The sequence below is a fragment of the Anastrepha obliqua genome, chromosome 3 (assembly GCF_027943255.1).
Source record: "Anastrepha obliqua isolate idAnaObli1 chromosome 3, idAnaObli1_1.0, whole genome shotgun sequence".
Lineage (NCBI taxonomy): Eukaryota > Metazoa > Arthropoda > Insecta > Diptera > Tephritidae > Anastrepha > Anastrepha obliqua.
Window position 1 is genome coordinate 95,256,630 of NC_072894.1, and position 23,582 is coordinate 95,280,211.

The 23,582-nt window shown below is 33.4% G+C and overlaps 1 protein-coding gene across 3 annotated transcripts in view; it reads left to right on the top strand.

Moving 5' to 3' along the window:
• Positions 1 to 23,582, top strand: part of LOC129240372 (GATA zinc finger domain-containing protein 7) — a 58,893-nt gene that overhangs the window by 23,227 nt on the left and 12,084 nt on the right. For all 3 annotated transcript variants that reach the window (XM_054876132.1, XM_054876133.1, XM_054876134.1), the window contains exon 4: positions 17,958 to 18,061. In XM_054876132.1, the coding sequence (XP_054732107.1) occupies positions 17,958 to 18,061 (104 nt within the window). The remainder of the gene's footprint in view (positions 1 to 17,957; positions 18,062 to 23,582) is intronic.

The window sequence follows — 23,582 nt, forward strand, 5'->3', positions numbered from 1 at the left end:
TTGGAATTTTTTCAAAGTGAGATAATGAAGTAAATTGAGATTTCTGAAATGTTCCTTTAATGTTCATGACATTAGCTGTGTAACCTATGAAACCGGCCTGACCCACTTACAGTTTTTAATTTATTATTTATAACACTATTATGAGGGGATTTAGCACTACGGCCTGAAAGATTTATCTATTCATGGCTGCAGAGTATTTCCCTAAGTTCAACTTTCGCAAAACATTTTGAATTTAGTGGTAAGCACATTTTTTCGCCGATTGCAGATAGAAATAGCTTTGTACTCGTACTATAAAGAAGTTTTTGATAAATCGATTTTTGCATAAATAGCGCGATTTGGAAAAAAGCTAAAAAAAATTGTCTTCGAAATTTTTTATAACAACTAAAAAAATCCATTAGGGTTAAGCATGACTGCTTGTAAAGGTGTAATACTTAAATTAAATAAGTAAACGGTAGACGAATGGCTATCTCAACTAGTGAAGGGTAAAATTTCATTTATTTATTTATGTATTTCATTTATTTATTAAGACAATGGTTAGAAGACTTCACAGCCACACCACCAATTACTTAAAGATAATACTTAAAAATTATTTGGTTTCAGTTTAGATAAAATAGAGACCTAGAAAGGGTGACCTAGGAGGTACGAGACAATTATTCTGTTAAATTCTTTAAAAACCTTGTAATGGATGCAAAATTTAATCAGAGACACACCAGAGATGGTAGCAAAAGAATGTGATTTCGACATACGAGGTTCAGTTAGAGTGGTAAGAGCTTCACCAAAAAAGGAGATTTGAATGGAAACCTTACTTTTCAAGCTTCTACAACGATATTCTATGCGAAAGAATATCGAAAGCTTTTGAAAAATCTGTGTAGACAATGGTTACTTGATGACCAGCTCTAAATGATTAGGTGCAAAATTGGAAGAACTCTGTATACCGATTCCGATGATAGTAGAACGTCCACAGACAGAGCCCTGTTAATGATGACCAATGATTTATTTCACAAGGAAATACATTTCATTTTTAACCATATTTTCCAAAAAGTTTTGAGCAAGTTATGAGCTTAGATATACATACATGCATATCTAAAAATGTTCGCCGGTAAGAAATTTCGCTCGAACAAAGGGGTTATCGCTGAAACTGAGGCCAATTTTGAAACAGATGATGAAATTGAAAATTGAAATTTGAAAAGGTCGAGCCAAGGAGCAAAACGAGATTTGGTGGCTCCTAAAACACTCAGGCTGAAAAGTCCATTGTATTTAAAGCTCTGGAAAGGGGGTGGATAGTCAAGGAGGGAAGGAAAAAAGTATCAGAGAAAGAGACAGGAAAGAATAGAGACAGAGATAGAGATAGTTAGTCCTGTGAGAATTTTCCAGATTCTTTGGCAAATCTGTAAATATCCTCCAGTTTTAGAGAACGAATATTACTCATTCTCATGACATCGCAACCCAAAACTCGTAGCCGTGCTCTAGCAAAGGCAGGGAAAGTGAAAGCCCCCTCAATGTCCACGAACACGCGCATTGTGTATTCGTCAGCTTCCAGCCCGGCTTCAATCTTGCTAACAAGATCGTGTAAGGCTGATTCATATGATTTTCCACTCTGGTAAGCGTGTTGATTTCTACTAAGTGGACTTCTCGGCAATGCCACCACTCGAATATGTTTCCCCACCACTCGTTCCAGACTTTTCAACACGAACGATGTCAAACTGATTGGTCTAAAACTTTTTGCTAGGGAATAGTCATCTCTTCCTGGTTTCGGAACAAATACTACTCTTACGCTTCGCCATTGGGATGGTATATAACCAAATGCAAGACACGCTGTGAAGATCCTTTTCAGGGCCTCAATCAGCATGTCTCCTCCTTTTTTAAGCATTGCTGGATATATTCCGTCAGGTCCAGGGGACTTAAAGTTCTCAAAGGAAGACAAGGAAAACTTTATCGATTCTTTTGTCATTATCCGACTAGCAGTACACCAGCTGTTCCTAGAGGTTCCACCGTTGCTACCGTTATTGTTCATGCCACTCTTTTCTTCAGAGAGAGTTCTACTACCCGGAAAATGGGTTTTGAGTAGAGCATTAAACGTTTCCGATTTTGAAATGGTGTATGAACCATGAAGTTTTTGAATGGAATCCAGCCTTACTGAGCGGTCTAGATGAAGGACCTTACAAAGTCTCGCTGTTTCCCTCATTTCTTCGACGTTACTGCAGAAATTTCTATAGGACTCAAGTTTGGATTTCCGTACTTTTTTTTTATATTCTCTCTGTATAAGTCAATGATTAGCCCAGTCCTCTTCTGTTTGTGTCTTTAAGGCCTTATTAGGAAGTTTTCTGGACCGTAGACGAAGCTTCGATAGTTCAGGGTTCCACTAAGGAACCGCTTTCCCCTGTCTGATTTGATTTGATTGATTTAAGTACCTTCTAATTTCTTAGTAGCATCTTCATTCATTTCTACTGATTTGAGTTTTTTCAGGTTTGGTAATCGCTCTGTTACAAGCTCACCATACCTGTCCCAGTCCACATTTCGAGGATTCCTACCGGAAGGTATTGATATTGTATCAATTCCCAGTCGGAATTCGATAAGACGATGATCAGAAAGAGAGTCCTCTTCCAGAACTCGCCATAGATTGATTTGATTTCCAACTGACCTATTGGAAACAGATGATACTTTGTTTTATCCTATTGAAATATTAGAGCGGTGCTACAATATTTACGAAGTTCTTGATGGGAATTGCGTTGTTGAATAAAGCTAATTTTGAACAAAAAAACATATTTTCTTTGTTAGGCCCGGGACTTTTCGGCCCATGTGCTAGTTTGTACAGGAGTTTAAACTGAATTTATTCAATTCTTGAAGAAAATTTTATTGGAGGGTTTCTACAGATTAAAGTAAAAATACTAGTGATCCTTGGTGTACCAGACGAGCTTATGAATTCGAGCGGACCGAAGAGGAAAGTTCCTACAAAAAAAACAATTGTTCAAAGATCTTAATTAAAAGAATATTAAAGCACTCAGAGGCGCTTTATGAATTAAAAAGTGGTTTCCAATGTATTTTCAAAATTCTGGTGTTTAAGTCATCAAAATTCGAGGAAACTGAACTGAAATTTAAAAATTCTAAATGGACGTAATGCATTTCAGAAGCACAAATTGGGGAGTTACACTTATTTAAATGACATTTTTTTCACATCAACAAATACTATGGCAACCCGGTAAATATATACTAATTTTCCAATATTCTTCAGTGAGTACATACATTTTCTAAAAGCCTAGATTTACCATTTCTTAAACTAAATTGTGAATAATAAGCCTCTTATTTTAGTAATTCGCTCATACTCTAAATAATTATGTTGAGTAAATAGACAAAAAAAATACTTTTTAAAATTACTGATTTTGAAACGTGAAAGGAACACCCTAACGCACACGCATATATTTCATACATATGTATATGCATTCGCAATACCGCTGGTGCATCATATATTTGAATTTTTTCTGTTATATTTTTCCATAAATAGCAGGTGTTCTACTTCGAATTGCTTGTATAAAATCTTAAATTTGATTTTTCAGGTGTGTCTTTCAGCAACAAAAGTAAATGTAAGATTTGAAAACCACATTAAAATTTTTATTGCTGCTTTAACCATTTGGAATGTAAAAATACAAAATTTTTCTTGAATTGAAAAATCATAAAACTAAAAATATTTTCTTCGGAATCACTCATAATCTTGTAAAAACAAACTAAAGCGCTTTGTAATAAAATTGTTATATACACAGAAATATCGTACCCAAATCCTATCACTGCGAATTTGTGGATGATTTGAGTCATCAGCAGTATTAAAATCTATTTCTGTTAGACTTATAAACAGCAGTTTTTTATTTGTCAAGCCCGTTTGTGAGCAAAGTGTGAGCAACTAACAGAATTTTTATTAATTGTTGTTGTAGCAGCGTTATTAAATCCATTTCAGTTTTCTAAATCGTTGACGTGTTGCGATTAAAGTCATCTGACTAACATTAGGCATACACCCGGGAGAGGTCTAGCGGAAGGGAGTGAGGAGTTACCTAAGGGAGTCATCCTGGTTGAAAGTAGTTTTTATGCTTTCTTTTCTGATTTTTTTCTTGGAAAATAAATAAATATGCAGTTCTGAATATTTAGCACACATTTTTAGTGCAACGAAAAAAAAAAATTGCTTACCAATAAATATTTATTCAGTCCTTGCACATATGCAGGTATGACTGTGTATTTGCAAGTACAGAAAAACACCACTTATCACTATGAGGCGTGTTTAATTCATTTGAAATAAAAAATCAGTGAAGTTTAATGCATTGCGTGAACTTGGAAATTTTAAAAATATTGAAAATATTGACGTGAGCTTTCCAGTGCAGTTTGGCATCAAGTATTGGGCCCAGATATTTGGCCACGTGGACGTATCGAATTATCGACGCATCAATGACTGACTTGTATAGTAAGAAGCGATTTTTAGGGAAATCTCTATATGTGCTGATTTGGTTTTGTTTAGCTTTATTAGCCATATGTTAGCCTATGAAACAATATGATTAACACTTCCTGGCAGCTTAGTCGTTGCATTTGCGATAGCGTTATCGACTGTCATCTGCAAATGTCCTATATCGGACAAATTATGTGTTATTGGTGACTATAATAATGAAAATTCTCAAAAAGAAATTTTTATAAAATACATATAATATTCATATGCCGTCAATGTCATAAATTATTTCTTTATAAAAAACAAAATTAGTGCACCGTGGAGGCCAAACGGTTGCTGGGATTGTAAGAGAGATAAAGAAAATTCCTTTCAAAAGTGATCCACAGTTGGTAAAAGAGCTTGAGTTACCTATCTGTTCAAGAACTGCCGCTACCGGGCTAGTTACTATCCGCAAAGAAACCGATGATTAGCAAAAACGGTTGCAATTCATTAAAAACTGTACTTTTCAGTGACGAGTCCAAATTTAACTTGTTAAGAAGTAATGGCATATGCTTCGTCCGACGCGCTCGAAGCAAACGTCTTCAAAAATCATACTGTGTTACGGCAGTAAAACCACCACAAAAGCCACTATGGCTATGTTATGGTCTGGGGATGCTTTTCATCTTCCGGTTTGGGGCCGCTTCATCGTATTAATGATACAATGGATCAGTATGTTTACAGATACATTATGGAGTCAGTAATGCTGCCACACACCGAGTGGGAAATGACACTTCGTAGGTCTTCCAACAGGCCAATGACTCGAAGCATACGGCAAAAATACTTAAATCGTTCTTCTAAACATAATCGAGTGAGCCCCACAATCCCCAGATCTTAACCTTATAGAAATCTTATAGAAAATTGTAAAAAAGAGTATTGATTACAGGTATTTGAGACATACTGACCAATTTTTCCAAAATGTCCTGGAAGTATGTAGAAATATACCCCTGACCGTCGTCGACAATTTGATAGCATCAATGTCGAGGCCGCGCAAGGCAGATATTGACAGCCATGAGTTTGTTACGAAATATTAAGTTTTTCTTTCAATTTATTAAAAATATTGTACTGCATTCGCATACGTTGTATTCTTGTTTTTGATTTTAGGTTTAAGATATTAATTTGAATAAACCTTTTTTGTCTATATAAATAAACTTCTATTGTTTGTATTAAAAATAATACAAAAGGTCACAGCGTTTAACTGCTTTGCAATCGAGCGTATTTGCATAATTTTATTTGAATTGCAAATGTTTTGCCCGATACTGTACATGCTGATTTTCCGACGGTAGGTCATGGGTATAGAAGAGATATATGTATAGTAGTAGCAGAAGACTCCAAATGCTTCCCTGTGAAACGTTTGCATTTATATTTTTTAGAGACGAATATGCATTCTCGTGTTTTACAAAGAAGTACCTTGCATTATTATATGACGAGAGCACCTCGCAATATTGGTTTGGTAGCATGGACTTTAGCTTTTGGAAGAGCCCTTCATGTCATACTTGCTTGCGATACATTAAAAAAAACGGTTCCACACTTTTTCCTTTCTATGGTACTTACGACTCTGTGTATTTGATCGAGCATTGAATGATTTTATCTGAAACCGAATTGGTGAATAGGAATTAGTTATTTTAAAAGTATTTTTTCAAAAAACTTCGACAATACTGCCAACAGAGGTATTGCCTGTAAGAGGGCATTTCGTTAAGTGGCTTATAAGGTTTAGGTAACTTTGTAACTTCGTCGAATTTCTAATATATAGGTACGAGGGGTGCCTTTTATATGTCGGGATTAGAGAACAAAAACAAATTTTAATCATCGAAAAACACTTTATTGTTTTTCAAAATATTCTCCATGAAGATCTATACACCTTTGATGCGTTTGAACCAATTGTCGAAGCACTTTTGCCACTCTGAATGAGGTACCTCCAAAACATGCATTCTGAATGCCGCAACCGCTTCTTCAGGTGTCGAAAAATGTTGACCTCTCAGTTTGTTTTTTACGTACGGGAATAAAAAGAAGTCATTCGGTGCCAAGTCAGGACTATACGGCGGATGACCTATTAATTCGATGTTTTGGGTGCTCAAAAATGCAGTTGCTTGAGCCGATGTGTGAGAGCTCGTATTGTCCTAGTGAAGAGTGATCCGTCTTTGGCGATTGGTTTTCCTAATTTTTTGGAAGACAACTGGTAAACAAATGATTGTGTACCACTCAGAATTTACTGTTCTGCGTTGTTCTAGTGGTACCGTTGCGACATGTGCAGTTTTTCCGAAAAAACAGTCGACCATGTGCTTGTAAGTGCTTCGTGCGCGAACAACTTTTGTTGGAAACACCCATACAGTCGACTGCTGTTTACTTTCGGGTTCATACACGTAAATCCATGATTCATCACCTGTCACGATTTCAAAGACGTGTTTCGAAGCCCCGCGATCGTATTTTTTGAGCGATTGACAAATTGTGTGGGATCCAGCGCGAACAAATTTTTTTGACAGTCAAATGTTTATGCAATATTGAATGTATGCTGGTCCCACTAATGCCTAAGATTGTCTCAATCTCATGATAGGTCACATGACGATCTTGCAATATCAGTTCGCGCACAGCATCAATGGTTTTCGGAACAACAACTGATTTTGGACGACCTTCACGAAATTCGTCTTGGAGTGAACTACGACCACGATTGAATTCACCATACCATCGATAAACACTGGTCCTTGATGGAGCTTCATCGCCAAAAAATGAATTAAGTTCATCCATGCAATGTTGCTGAGTTAATCCACGTCGAAAGTTGTAAAAAATAATCGCCCGAAAATGTTCACGATTTAATTCCATTTTTGGACCGAGATGAATCTTTTAAGTTACTGTAAAGAACACAAATAGCGCTGGTATTTCAAAACGTTCTGAGTACGTAAAAGCCAAAAAATGTCAAACTTTGCGATACAGCTGTCAGTTGCCAGATTGCAACACCAGGGTTGCCAAATCCCGAACAATAAAAAACACCCCTCGTACACACGTACAATTGAATAATTTTCGAGCTATTTTGGCAACCGTTTTATAAAAAGCTGTTGTAAAACAAAACATTTTAAGGCATTTTTCAACAATGCAATACCGACTTAGCCTCAAGCTTTTATGTCTGGTTCATAAAGTAAGCCCTCTTATTCTTCTATGCCAAGTGATCCAAGTATTTTGTCACATTGCTATCAATTCTTGTAAAATTCGGTTTATTTGTAGGGTTGAGTATAATAAGAAGTGAACTAAACAAATTTTGGAAAAAATTTAATTATTTTGAAATTTATTCAATGTGAAAATTTTGGTACAGATTTCTTTAAGTTTTATGTTATATTAAAATATACAATATTTAAAAAAAAACAAAATTTTTTCCAAAAATATTGTTGTCCAGCATATTTGGGTTATTTTTTTTTTTTTTTTTTTTGTCATTTTTTAAAAACTTATCGCGCCAGCTGTAGAGGGAAGAAGTGCTGTTCAATTTTGTTAATTTTCAAAATCATGAACAATGCACCTGGAGGATATTATTTTGCTGCATGGCAATGCCTTAATTCAATTTTTGAAACTTTGTATATTCGTACATTTTTTGCATACCAGACGCAAATTTGCAGAAGGAAGTTTAATTTGAAAAGTGCTTCAGTGTTTTGCAGTGCATCGGTAATGTGTCGAACCATTTTTAAAGTTTCTGGTATGGCTAAAGTTCTAAAAATTTGCAAAATACTTTTATGGCTCTCAAAATATCGCGGGAAGAGTGCTTGATCGAACTTTTAAAGATTTTGCCTTCATATGACCAGCCGTTCCTACGGGCTCTATTTTATTATCTGGCGACTCTCGACAAACTCTTCCTATGAAGCCTGCGTCAACACCAGTTGTTGAGTTAAAGGCTTACCTCAAAGCATTGCATCATTGGAAACATGTTCACACTTAAGATTAATAATATACACGTACTTTTACATGATTTGCATCAGCAGCCACATTTGACAATCAGCTGTTGAATATTTTTGTAGGTAAAATACCATTTGATGTTATCACAAAATGTATTTCATTTCCCTTGGACTTCTGTGTCGTTGTATCATCCATTCAGCAGCGCATTCTGAAAGCAAAAAACACCGGCGTTAATGCAATCAAATACGTAATTTAAACCGATTAAAAGAGCCATGAATGTGAACGAAGGTGTAAATTATTCTCTCGAGCTTTTAACTTTGTTGCATATTCCAGGTGTGCCACTACATAAAATGTCTCTCAAAGTCGGCGTGTCAGTTATTCTGATTGCGGAACGTTAATCCAGCCCAAGATTTACTGTGAAGAAAATGTCTCCGACACAACCATTCTTATTGGAAAGTCGGATGGAGGAGGTGTGCCCATTCAACCCATTCTCATTATTCTCACCGATATGCTATTTGATTTCAAATGACTGCCATTACCCATCCGTCTCGCTTTTTCTATTATATTACCATCAACCAGAAGATCCGTATTTTTCACATTGCCAGTTATATGATGCATGCTCACAAGTCGGGCAACCAAACAAAATATTTTTGGTTGTGCTGAAGGCGAAAAAACAAAACATATTGCCTACCACAAAGCTCTTGACTAATAATTCAGTTGTACTTCGCAACCTGTTTTCCCCATGATTTAGTTCTAACATCTGATGTTTGACGACAAAAATCAATTCTCGGCAGCAAAGCGCCGGATATCGGCTAATAAGCATTAAAAATCGTATTTTCAGGTGAGTTTCTTTTACAAAATTTTGCTATATAATATTTTCGAACCATCTATAAAAGCTTTCTCCATTTTTTCTCCAATTTACTTCAAATTTTATATGCTATGACTCCGTGGAACTCGTACCCACGTATTTGCTCACACATCACTGCTCCAAAACAAAAAAACAATTGCTATGCGGCAAGTACAAAATATGATAATTGCGCTAAATTCAAAACAGGTGTTCCTAATGAGACACCCACTAAATTAATTGTAATTTGTGGGTTTTTACAACATTTTCTGCTAAGGAAACAATTTATTATACATAAATATTAGATAAATTAGATAAATAAAATTAAATAAATATTATGTAAAATATAAATTGCCAGTTTTTGTTCTAATTGAACCTCAAAATACTTAATTCCAAAAAAATAAAGCTTTCTAACTAAATCGTAACTCCCCCTCATACTGTAATCCAACGCACTCATCAGCAACAAATGTCACACAAACACAACCACATATACATAGTAGCCACACGAAAAGCGTGACACGACTATGTAGAATATCCTCGGTAAAAAAAATTGTGCACCAGCATTGAAGACATCATTTTGAATTTTGGCCAACTTAGAAAAATATACTTTTCTTCACCCAGCAGTGAGTCGCTCAGCTGTTGGCAATCATGTCGATGGCAGTTTGACGTCATCACCAGCAAAAATTGTAATTTTTCAATGTAGCTGAAAGTAAAAGATAGCAAAATGGAAATAACAGATGTCGTAGCTTTTATTCAGCTACAGAGGAGAAAAAAAATCATAAATAAAAATGAAAAAAGTATACAGAATTTATGTAAAAAATAAAAAACAGAAAACTACTAAAAATATATAACTTAAACAAAAAGTAGATAAAAAGCTTTAATGTCTCTTTGGACCGACGCCTTGAGTAACATAACAAAAAATTATGAGAAAAACATCACAACCATGGCATCATTACACATCAGCTCAGTACTTCGGGGTAGCACTTGACTTCATCATCGACACTAAATGCCACATGAGCTCACAAATATCAGCAATCATTGGACTCATACATTGCGTTGAGCTACTTGGTGTATTTTTAGCTGGTGGGATGACAGATAAGCTGCAAAAATGCGCAAAAAAATCCGCATATATTCACGTTTTCCCATAAATAATGGTTTGATAAATTAATAAAAAAATAAAAATCATTGTGTAAACATGTGTCGCATTTTTTCCGAAATTCTTTTTATAATTTATTGCGTTAGTGAATCCACCAAGCAGTGGCTGGTTCAAGACAAATGCTTATATTGCACAAATATTTATATCTTACTTAACTATGAACGAAAATAATTTCATATACATTTATAAGAAGTGTAAAGAAATTTTGGAATAAGAAAAATTGAAATATTTTAAGAGCAGACGAACAAAAAATTTTCTAATTGCCTTCCGAAGCAAGCAAAAACGCTAAATATAATAGATAAGTCCGGCAGGTGGTCAGCATGCAGGAAAATGTGATGGTTAGAAAGGATTGTAAGTTGAAGTTGCATGTTGAAATAATAGATATACAAAGAACGCTGAAAATACTATAGAAGAAAACAATATATGTGTATACTGAAAGAAAACTTAAAGTAAGCAATTTGTAAAAAAAGAAAGACATGTTAAATTTCTTTAAATAAACAAGAAGTGCTAAATTTGGTCCGGATCGATCACTGTAAAGGATTAAAAAATAGTAATATTAATTTGATTCGGTAATTTATCGATTTATTCAAAAAAATAAACATCTCATTATTTATGAAACACATTTCGCTGTAGCGAAGCCAGTCTTCCTAGTTCTTGCGAACAGTTTCTGGCTCTGTTTCAGAAATGGCTTGCTCGATATTTCAGTAATCAGTAAAAAAATATTTTTACTGCAATTTTTTTCAGTAATCAGTAAAAAAATATTTTTACTGCAAATGTTTTTCAGTAATCAGTAAAAGTTTACTGGTAATGCAAATTAAACTTCATTATCAGTAAAATTTTACTGATTACTGCTTTTTGTAATGCAGTAAATTTATAATGCAGTGTGCCCACCTATGATACTAGCACAATTGTTTGCAGCCCGTCAGCCATGTATGTAGTTGTCGCTTTCTCACATTTTTTCGCAACCTCATGATAGCTATCAAGAAGCTATCCAGGTTATTCCTATGATACGACTAGGGTCGATAACACTGCATCACACAGAGTCTTTGAGTAGATGGAATGGTTCTTTGTGCTTCACACGCGGATTTTCAGTGCCCCAAAAATGAAAATTTTGCTTTTGACGTAACCGCTTAGATGGGAAATGCGAACCGTCGCTCGTGAGGACTTTCGACACAAAATCGTCCATTAGTTTGAGATTGCTGAGATTGAGAATGGCTTGGCAGTAATTTAGACGCGACTGGCGGTCAGAAGGCGTTAGTTGATGCCCAATTGCGTATACCGTCGTCTGGTTGATGTTTCTTCCTTCTCAGCGACATCGGCAGCCACAGCCGCTTTGTTCTCAGCCGCACGACAAGTCAGATGGCAGTGACGCACTGCAGTGTCTCGTCTATTCGATTTCGATATTTACGCTGCGCCAATACCACCGACCGATTATTGCCAAAAATATCGACACAAGGATTCCACGCTCTTGCGGAGTGTAGCTCTCCTTTACTTGTATATTTGTGTACTGCAGCTGTCAAGTTCACAAGTGTCAAATATGATTGATAGCGTCGTACTATTTGCAAAAATTATAACATCTTCCCTAATTTTGCGCCACATTGTATCTGGCCAGTAAAGACTTATTGTTTCACTGACTTAATAAGGAAACAAGGAAAGTTTCAATAGTACAATAGTCGACGTTCCTCATGCTCCAAAACCTGTAATATGCTTACTAGGCAGAAACAAAAAATTTGTAATGAGCGCGGTAGGCATATAAGTTCAACGAAAAATGAAAATCTAAAACGCGGACTTGTATTCCCAACCGTACTGTAATTATTATAAGTTTCCGCTTTCCCATATCCCGCAAAGCCTCTCACTCTATTGTTGCACGCACATGTCGATTACCCATATCCTCCTGTAGACACCTCCCCAACTGCTCACTTTTGCCTAGCGGACAAACTCGATGCCACGTCATTATTGAGTGAAATGAGCTCATCCAATTTGAAAAATAATTAACTGAAAAACTTTGTTTCATTTGTGGTCACACAATTTCTTCTCTCTACCCATATACTTTTGCTGACGTTGACTTGCTGATTGATTGTTGCCAGCGGCTAAAGAAACAGATATTTACGATTTTGCTGCTAAGTCCTATAGACAAGATGGAAAATGGAACAATCTCAACTGTCAACTAGACGCGTTGAATAATATAGTATTTGTATTCCTCATTCAGCCTTTCTTTGCTTTTGTTTTTATACCCGCGCGCACTTGTGTACTAGGGTATCATAATTCTGTTCACATAACGGTTGTGTGTGACAGTATAAAGGAACCGAGATAAATATGGACAGATACATATAGTACATATCAAAAGGCTTAGAATAATGGGAGGAGCCGTTTTAAACATGTATTTCCATTCATCCGTCCATGCGCACAACTTTAACTTTTATTGTCTATGAGTTTGTTTGATTCCATGTGATAAAATGTGCGCTGGTATATAAAGTTCGGTCCGAATTTGGTACTTCCTTACTTTTTTGTTTGCTTTTGTTTACAGAATAGAATTAATATATACATATAATTCATTAAAATTATATTCAACACATGACCTTAACAAGGACTTTGGGGGCATGATTTCGAAGTTCATATTTGAATCTACAATTCCACATGCCCACATGCTTACATACGTATGACATATAAATATGCGCGCATGCACACGCACCTACAAACATAGCCTCGGGCAGTTACTTTTCGTGTGATGGATGATGTCACAGTGGAATGACCGTCCTTTGCATGTTTTTTCGCAATTTCAAATTCATTAATTGTCAAAAAAGAATGAAAAAGTGTTTAATTTTAATTTTCAAAGTATGAAATGACTAAGTTTGTGAAAGAAGAAACATTTATGAATGCCTAGAATAACAATGATTTCAAATTCATATGATAACAAAACTTATTACTTATTCAGAGTTGTTTAGAGTGTTTCTTCCTATCGATCTGGAAGTTATTAGAATTTAACCAATTGAAAGTGTGATGCCTCACTCAAGCAAGTGTTTGTCAAATTTGCGAAGCGAGTTGACTAGCGCTCTTTCAGTCTTCGTGGCAACCAATTTCGCGACAATACTTTAAATTGAATAATGACCTCAGTCTCATAAAAGTAGTTGGGCACATTGTGTCAAGCCAAAGAAGGCACGTAACTCTACAGAAAATAGTCAGGAGATATAGCAACCGCAATTAGATTGGGTCTCTCTGTCGATATTCAATTCCCAGTACTAGTTTGGCTTGTGTCAAAATAGTCATGAAGGGTTTACGCACGCTCGAAATTATTCACGGTATCATGAATTATCTACTTAGTGCAGCTATGATGACAAAAAACGATATTGTTCTAAATCATCATTACGCAGCCGGATGTGGAAAAATAGCGCATAAATAAGGTTTATGCGAGAACTAAGAAGAGAGTGTCGAACTAAAATGGGGCAATTACGTTATTATACTTATATATAATATATATAGGGTTGTTCAATAGGTGCGCTTCAACTATTTTCCGATAGGGAGGGCGAACGACGCAATATTTTTTATTTTTCGCTTGTCATTTGTAAACTTCATTAGTATACTTTGAGAGCATTACGGCCATTTTACGGTCCATTTAACAAGCCGTCCCGTTTTGGGGTTATGTGAAGTCATTGGTCTACAGTAACAAGCCGGCGACGATTTGTGAGCTCAGAGCCAATATTGAACGCGAAATTGCTGGAATTTCGGCCGATTTATGCAAAAGAGTGGTCGAAAATTGGGTTCAACGATTGGACTTCGTAAAACGTGCACGCGGTGGTCATGCAAAAGAAATCGAATTTCATACTTAAATGTATATGTTCAAACTCGATAATAAAAAAAAAAATAGTTAAAAAAGTCAAACCGTTTGTGTTTTATTCAAAAAAGTTCAAAGAAGCGCTCTTACTGAAAAACCGTTTACAATATGGGCACTCACCCTATATTGGATGCTTAGCGCGTTGGTGTGCATCTTGAAGAAATACACAAATAGGAAAACTTACAGTTTTAAGCCGGCTCCAAACGGAAAATGGCTTTTCATGAGGCGCTTTTTCATGGCAAAAATACACTCGGAACTTTCTCATAGCTTGCCGAAGGGCGATGGCTATTAAAAAACGTTGTCTGTAATTTAGTATTTCAGGCATGGAGACTCGAACCTGATCATCTCCGAATGGTAGTCGCGCATCAACCCATTCGACTACGGGGGCCGAATTTTGTTATTATCTTGAAAATTTTTTTTTTTAATTTTGCCTTTGAATTTTTATGATCAAATTACTTAAAATTTGTGAAATGCAGAAAAAATTTAAAATAATTTAAAATCAGTCAAGCGGTGGTATTTTGGGCTGTGGGCTGATGAAGGCGTATTCATTATTTCATGTACAAGCAGTGTGCCACTTACCAAACATTCTTTAATATGCGAGCTACATTTTTAATGTTTTCACTTTTTTTAAGTGTTTTTCAAGTGATTAATGACGCCATATCATCTGGCACAACTAACTTCTCTCAGAAATTTTTATTCCACAGTCATAAAGTAGAGCTTCCAATAAATGAGAAAAAAACTATTTTTCAAGTGCAGGACGCATTTTCGTAAATAGTTTTGAAGAAAGCGCTTGAAGATTAATAGGCGATTAATCTTTGTATCGGGTTCTTTTAGCTGCATGTGTTTTCAAGCTCTCAAAAAAAATACCCTATTGAACTCTTATATTGACTAATTTAAATTGACGTCTTGCATTTGTCGCAACCACATTATCGATTATTCTGATGTCGATTTCTTGTATTTAATTGCATCGAATCATGAAATTATCAAGATTTTTTTATATTATACATTCGGTGTACTCGATGTACTTGTGTGAAATCTTTTTACTATTTGAATCATTTTGATTAGTGTTTTTTTTTTTACTTAAGGAGTGATTTATACGTTCAGAGTGTTTTTAATCGGCAGTTGAACGTTTTATATAGAATGCGAGGATATGGATGCTTCGAACTCGGAACGGTCTACACACGCAACATTTTTCGTTATTCGTGACCGCAATTGCTTGTCCTTATGTGAACTCAATTTTTTACGTTGGCATAACTATTTCGTGGATTTAGAATGTTACTGTACTATTAATAGTTTGAACTTCTATCATAAAGTTTCTGCAAATTATTTTTCAAAACAATTGCTGCAAAATCATTGAAGCCCATTTTTTATTGTTAGTATTTGTTTTTCAGTGCTAAATAGAAGCGTAATCCCCAAAATTTGTTAGTTCATATCTCATTTGAATAAAAAAAAAACGTTCATATGCTTAAAGTTAGTTAGTTTATTATAATTATTATTTTTATGAGCTACTGTGTTATTAAGGTCAACTGCGCCGCCTTCATGGATTGCTTAATTATAATTATAATTACTTTTTAATCATATATTTATTACAAAAACATCAAGTAACTGACTTTTAAATACTCAAAAACTCGAATATTTTTTTATATTTCCGTCCTTTACCCCTTTTAAATTTAACAGACACACAAGGAGTTAGTATCAAATATTTCGTACTGCTCTTATTACTTCACCTGTATGCTTCCACGATGAGTATGAGTAATTTAAACATTTATACGAATATAAAAAGGAATAGAAAAAACAATTGTCTAAAAGTACAAAAAATTCACCAGAAGTGTGTGAGCAAAAATATTTTTTAATTTTTTTTTAATATATTTGGTGAAATGATTTTGAAATAGAGTCATCTAAAGCAAAATCAAGGTTTCAATTATTAGAGTTTTGATAAAAAATTAATAAATTTATATTCTGTGTATATGCCAAAAATGCTAATATGTAAATATGCATATAGGCGTGTATTTTCTTCATATTCAATGAATTAGATTTGTGTCTTAGTTCGGGATCTCATGGATCCTAAACAATAATATGCAATTTCATGAAATTCTATGTATAATCATGAATAATAAACTCACTCCGGAGTTACGTTTGCGCATTTTTTTTATAAATGGGTGATTTCAGCAGTACGCGAGAGCATGCACTAAATTTATTGAGGGTTTAATTTTACGAAACGGGCATGCCAATGGTTCATGTGATTTGACTCCTTCAGGTTATTTTCTCTAGGGATGTGTAAAGTCGAATACCTATGCCAAAAAAACCAGAAACAATTGAGTACTTGGGAGCCAATATTCGTCCAGTTTTTACCGAAATAGGAGTGCATTATTGCGGCAATTACTGTGTGAAAATTGCACCTTCAGACTACGCTATGTATGTGCCAGTCATGGCAGCCACATGTCGGATATCATACACAAACATTAAAATCAAAATCGAGTATTATTTGTCAAATAAAGTCAAGTAAAAAAGTTTTGTTTAACTCATTTCTGTTTAAGCTTCCCCGCCTCTCAAAAAACCACCAAAAAATCGTATATCACCCTTTATTTTCATTTGCTCCTATTTGCTAATCGATACAAAAAATATTTACGAATACTCAAATATTCTCTACTTCAGCGTATTTCAATGATGCGCAAACATATACATCAACACCTAGCATTTTTGTTCTCACAATTTTCACACTTCAATAAATAAACCTTCGAAATAGATTAATACACTCGAGGGAATTAAGCGGTTCATTTATGTGTATAATCTGTTCACCTGTATCATCTGCTATACTTATACGTACATACATACACACATAATTGAAAATTGAAAATGCGAAGTACAAATTGCGTCTAAAGTATGCTAAAGCCCATTAGCAATAACAAAAGCAATAATAATAATAATAAAAAATAAAAATAAAAAATAGTTTTTATTGCGGCTCCAAATGGTTTCAAAGGTTAGGTTTCTACTGAAAATTCATGAGGCGGGCGTGCGCATTATGTAGTCGTATACTGAGAATTCTACTCGAAATGTTAAATATTTGTATTTGTATTGTAAATACATATATACTCTTTAGATGAGGAGCTTTCTAGAAAGCAATGTGTGCAAGTTAACTGGAATCAGTTATTTCAGTGAGGCCAAACTGGCATACTTATATACATACATACAAACACATGTGTGTTTTGTATATACTCGAATGAAATTGACTTTAATTTAATAGCAAGAACTGTTGTTATTATTGTAGGGTTGATTTAATATATTGTATTTCAGTGTAAATCATATAATTTTTGGATTTGTGTATTCATATTAAGCTATAAGAAATGCTATTAACTTTTAATAGCTCGTAACTTAAGGCCTTGTCCCATTTAAAATAAATAATTATGATTTTTAAATACTTTACAACAGTTTATTTCCAAAGAATTTGTATAAGGTGATTTTAAGAAATTCTAATTCGTGATTTACTTATGTACGCATTTATGTACTACTTATATGTATGTATGTGCATGATGCAATATACTTATACATGTATGTGGCATTGAAATTTGAAAAATTTGCCCACATAAAATCAGAAAATTAAGACAAAAAAAACACAATTCATTTAAGTGCTTGATGAAATTATTATTATTTAAATTACAATTGTATGAAATTATTATTTATTATCTAAATTAAAATTTCAAAGTAATTTGAGACTTTTCTCATAATATTGAAATGCCAACCATTATAAAATTAAATCCCAATTCAATTTTACTTGCCTTTCCAGAGCCATTGACTGCTGTGACGGACATAAAGCCCCCTCAAAGACCGAATCATCTGGAATTGGTGCCACAGACCAGTTCAAATATGCGCAAATCACCGAGTTTGCTGGTAAGTAGGAAGTTGAAGTTGATTGTCAACTTAAAGTGTCACCTGTTGTTTGAAATTTATTCGCCAATTATAATTTTGTTTTCTTTTTGTTTGTAATAATCCTCTGTTTTGTCTCAACTTTTTAAGCGAGCCTACAAATTTATATAGATACATTCACGGGCATAACAAACAGAGAGTTCGCTTTGCTGTGCGGCTAAAGCAAAACTATTTATTTATATTTTTTTTATTCTTTATTTATTTATTTATTTTTTATTCTTCATTTATTTATTTATTTTTTATTCTTTATTTATTCATTTATTTTTTATTCTTTATTTATTTATTTATTTATACAAGGTGAAGTCCAAAATAAACAAGACTGAGCTAAAATAAAAACGACAGGAGCTTTGTTCTGATAACTTCGAGTTTATTTATTCAAAATAGTCTCCTCTGGCCTCGATACACTGTTTTGCGCGATCTAAAAGCTGTTCGAAAGAGCATTTCAGGGCATTGACCGGAATCCGGACTGTCCTTAGGATGTCGGTACAAGCCTTTTGGATGACCTCTAGGCTCGTAAAACGCTTTAATTTCATGAGCAAATGCAATTTTCCGCATAGGTAGACGTCACAGGGAGCCATATCAGACAAATACGGTGAGTGGTTGATGGTTGAAATGCGACTCTAGTGAAAAAATAAGTCACTAGAGTGGATCGATGAGATGGTCGATTATCATGCAATAAGCGCCAGCTTCCTCCTTTGCGGTATTAAAAATGCCAAGATAGCAAATACCAATGACGGTTTTGGCCCGTTGGCCCGAACTCGTTCTGGACAATTCCCTTATAATCGTAAAAACAAATGAGCATTGACTTGATTTCTTACTTCTCCAAACGCGGCCGCCGTAACCGAATGGGTTTGTGCGTGACTACCATTCGGAATTCAGAGAGAACGTAAGTTCGAATCTCGGTGAAACACCAAAATGAAGAAAGAAAACCTTCGAGTGTATTTCTGCCATGAAAAAGCTCCTCATAAAAAAAATCTGCGGTTCGGTGTCCGGTTGAAATTGTAGATCCCTCCATTTGTGGAACAACATCAAGACGCACGCCGCAGATAGTAGGAGGAGTTCGGCCAAACACCCAAAAATGGTGTACGCGCCTATTATATATGTATGTATACATAAACACGATTTTTTGGGTGGTGACTCGTCTGCGGCCTTCCATTCGGCATTTTCACGCTTAGTTTCAAGTTCGTGTTGGAAACACCACGTTTCATCACCAGTTACAATGTTGTAAAGGAAGTTCTCGTATTTTCTCGCCTCTTTAATGAGATCTTTCAAATGTTAAATTCTGAGCAATTTTTGGTCCTCAGTTAACTTGTGCGGAATGAAACGTACACAGACGGTGTTGTGGAGATATTCAATTTCGATTCCATGAATTTCGAAACGAAACCGATGATTCCGGTTCATTTTTGATAAATTTACGAACAATTTCGTTGGAGTTTTCGGTGATTACTGATTTGTTCATTGTCCTCACAACCATCTCTTAAACGTGTCAACCACTCACGAACTCTGGCACGAGATAGGCAATAACATAAACTGTTTTCGGCAATTCAAATGTTTCGGCAAACGTTTTACCGATTTTAAAACAAAATCTGATATTAGCTCTTTGTCCGAAACTCACTTTTGTACAGATGACACAAAACATACTGACACTTTAGACGAAATAACTTCGCTTCCACTGAACCGAATGTCACCAAGCATTCACTGGAAGTCAGGTAGGGATGTACTACAACTTCCAACGCACTAACAAAAACATTTTTATGTCGTCACTCTTGCTTATTTTGGACTTCACCTTTTATATTTATTATTTATTAATTTATTCTTTTATTCATTTATTTATTTATTCTTTTATTCATTTATTTATTTCATTATTTATTCGTTATTTATTTCAGTTTAGAGATACATAAATCTTACAGACTATATTAAAAATATTATTAAGTATTTAGCTAAAGTGGGTAATTTATTCTAACGCTTTGGGAGACAGCATATTTTTTGCTTTGCTGTACCGTGCTTTGCTGCGATTAATTACAGTTTTTCATTGTGTTATTATTTGTTTCCGTTGAACGGTCTCAACCGATTTTGATTCCAAATAACCAATGGCAATAAACAAGTAAGTAATTAAACTCGTGGAAAAATTTACACAACCAAAACAAATTTCTCGCTTGATTTGATTTAAGAGCAATGCTTGTTGTTTGAGCTGTTCGGATTTTTGAATTCATGTGCGCGTATTAGAATTAATTAGTACACAACTACATATGACATTAGCATATATATGTACGTGTGTATGTATGCATTAGTTGAAACAATCAGGAGGGTAATTGGGATTTGCTTCTAGCTGTCGATGAAACACCCGCATCAGCTGGAAAGTAATCAATTAACATTTGCGCACCGCAAAAAGGATTCGCATGCATATTATAATACTTGGTAATAAAAAGTCTGATATATTCGAGAATTAATAAAGTTATATAGTTGTTAAGTTATAGTAGTTGTAGAGTACAGGTTTTATTGTTGCCCGCAAGTAAAGAAGCGCTCTCGTGCACCCTTCGGCGCGGCAAAGTTACGTTTATATATTATTTCCACCTAAATTTGCATAATCTTGTATTCTACCATTCGGTGTATTCTCCTGCTTATAACCACACGCCCACTTATCCTAAGCTTATTTTTTTTTATTTTGCTGTATTATGTAAAGGTAAATGTTCTTTTTAGTTGCCCTATTTTTGAGCAACCATACTAACTGTGCGAATAGCAAATTTTTTTCAGATTTAATTCGCGGACTTCTGCATGTAGTGACTGGCTAGGTAAACAGGCAAACGCAAAGGTTTGAATTCATGGAGATTATCGAATGTAGTGCCACTATTTCCTGTGCATACATGAATTCAATAACTGTGAATACTGCATAATTTCGATTGTTTCACAGTGGCCAATTATAACTATTTTCCTTTAAAATGTTTACTTATCCTTACTTAATTCATACACAAATGCGTATATTTTGCGTTTAAGCCAAATTGCACTAAAAATATAATGCTCAGAAATATCTCGACTCTATCATCATTTAACGGGTAGAAATACATTTGGGCATATACTCACAATTGGATGAACTGCTTAAGAGCTTATTTTAGCATATATTTATTTATGTTTTTATTTATTTTATATTGTTTTAATATATTTTGATTACACGACCGTTTTCATTTTATTTCTTGTTTTTATTTGTAATTTTTTATTTACCTTTTTCCGCTTTTCATTTCAAATTATTTTACTTCGACTTTTTATTTATTTTGTTCCAATTTGTTTTTATTTATTTAATTTTAGTTTAATTAATTCTTGTTTATTTTTTATTTTTTTATAGTTATTATTTTACTTCTCTTTATTTTATATTTTTAATTTAATTCTTTATATTTCGTTCTATTTTATTTGGCTTTATTTAATGACATTTGTTTTTAACTTTACTTTATTTTATTTCGTTTTATTTACTTTATTTCATTTTATTTTACTTCTTAGTCTTTTATTTTTTTATTTTTTTACATTGTTTTGTTTTTATTGCCTTTCTTTTTCTTATTTCAAGGTATTTTATTTACAATTCTTTTTTTGATGTAATTAAATTTATGTTTTTTAGTTTAGTTCATGTTATTATACAATATACAATATATATAAGTTCCTTTACTTGCAGAATGGGGTTTCTTCTTTTCGAATCTTTCGCCCTTTTATTAAATTGAATTTTCTTTAGGTTATTTTATCTTTCTAGGTTATTTTTTTAGTATTTTTTAATTTTTTATTTTTATTTAAATTTACATTAAGTTATTTTAATTCACTTAATTTTTTTATTTTTGTACTTAATTTATCCATTTCACTTTATTTGATTTTACTATATTTTGTTTAAAGTAACTATACTTTTATTTAATTTTTTTTTTTGTTATATTTTTAGTTTTATTTAATTTTACCTTGGTGGGGTTGGTTGGTTGGTTTAAGGGTGACCCCGCATCGGAGTGCCACATAGACCGCAAGTTGGGTCCGTTGTGTTGTCCTAGAGCTCATTATGTTATACATATGATTTCCCCACCTAACCGAGATTTTTATTGTGTATTTTGGTCAAAGATATTAATTCGTTTCGAGAATTTGATGAGAGATTCGATTTCCAGGTTCAAGAGTACTGAAAGATTGTCAATTGTTGGAGAGCCAAGAAGAGCGAGGCGACTTCTGGCTAGACCGGGACAACTGCACAGCAAATGTCTAATTTTACCTTACTTTATTATATTTCATTTTATTGGTTCTATTTTATCATTTTTCTATACATTTTTGTTCCATTTTACTGCATTTTCTTTTACTTTTTTGTAATTAATTTCATTTAGTTTTGTCCTTTTACTTTGTTTTGTTTAAATAAATAATTTTTTTATTTGATTTTTTTAATTTTTAATTTTTTTATTTTGCTTTAATTTTTTTATTTCATATAATTTTAGTTTTTATTAATTTTTTTAATTATTTGTCATTTTATTTTATTTTTCTTTATTTTACTTCTTTGTGTTAAACTAAATTTTATTTTTGATTATACTTTATTTTGTTTGAAGTAATATAACTATTTTTTTATTTTATTTTATTCTAATTTTCTTTTAATTCATTTTAATTCATTGTATTTTATTTATTAATTTTTTTGTTTAATTTAATTTTACGTCACTCTATATTAATTCATTTTATTTCTTTTTCACCTTTTTATATACTTTTTATTTTATTTTTTGTAAGTAGTTATATTTTTTTCTATTTTTTTAATTTATGTTGTTTATTTTTTTATTTCACTTCAGTTTAATTTATTTACATCACTTTATTTTAATTTATTTCATTTTATATTATTTTCGTTAATTTTTTTAGTTTTTTTAAATTTAATTTTACTTTATTTTATTCAATTTTAGTTGATTGCATTTTATTTTCTTTTATTTAATAAAATCAACTTGATTACGGATTGTTTAAATTATAATTTTAATTTTTTATTTTGTTTTAATTTTTAAATCATTAGACAATAATTCGTTTTCCATTTCATGGTAGTATTTTAAGATTCTCATCTGCATAATATTAAGGCTCTTTCATTGGCCATAAATTTTTCTTCGGAATGACCGAATACACTCGCAGCATTGCTTTTGTTAGTATCGTCAATATATAGAAAAAAATGTGAAAGATTATATATCTACATTATTTCTATATTCAAATTTTGTACGTGCGTGTTTAAAGCTATATTTCTTTGAAAAAACCATGTATTGTATAAATTATTAATCTCCCTTCTATAAAAGTGCTATTTGTTATGCATATCAAATGTGCACTTGTTTAAAGATATAACAGCTTAAGCTTTAAGGACTTTTCATAAAATACAATAAAATAACAAAAAGCTGGTCTTCTATGCCCACGATGTAAGTACGTCTTTTTGTATAAATAAATATACTTCACTTGCAATGAAGTTACACACATAGGCACATATCTGTATTATTCCTGGCAAAGCTTGCCGTAC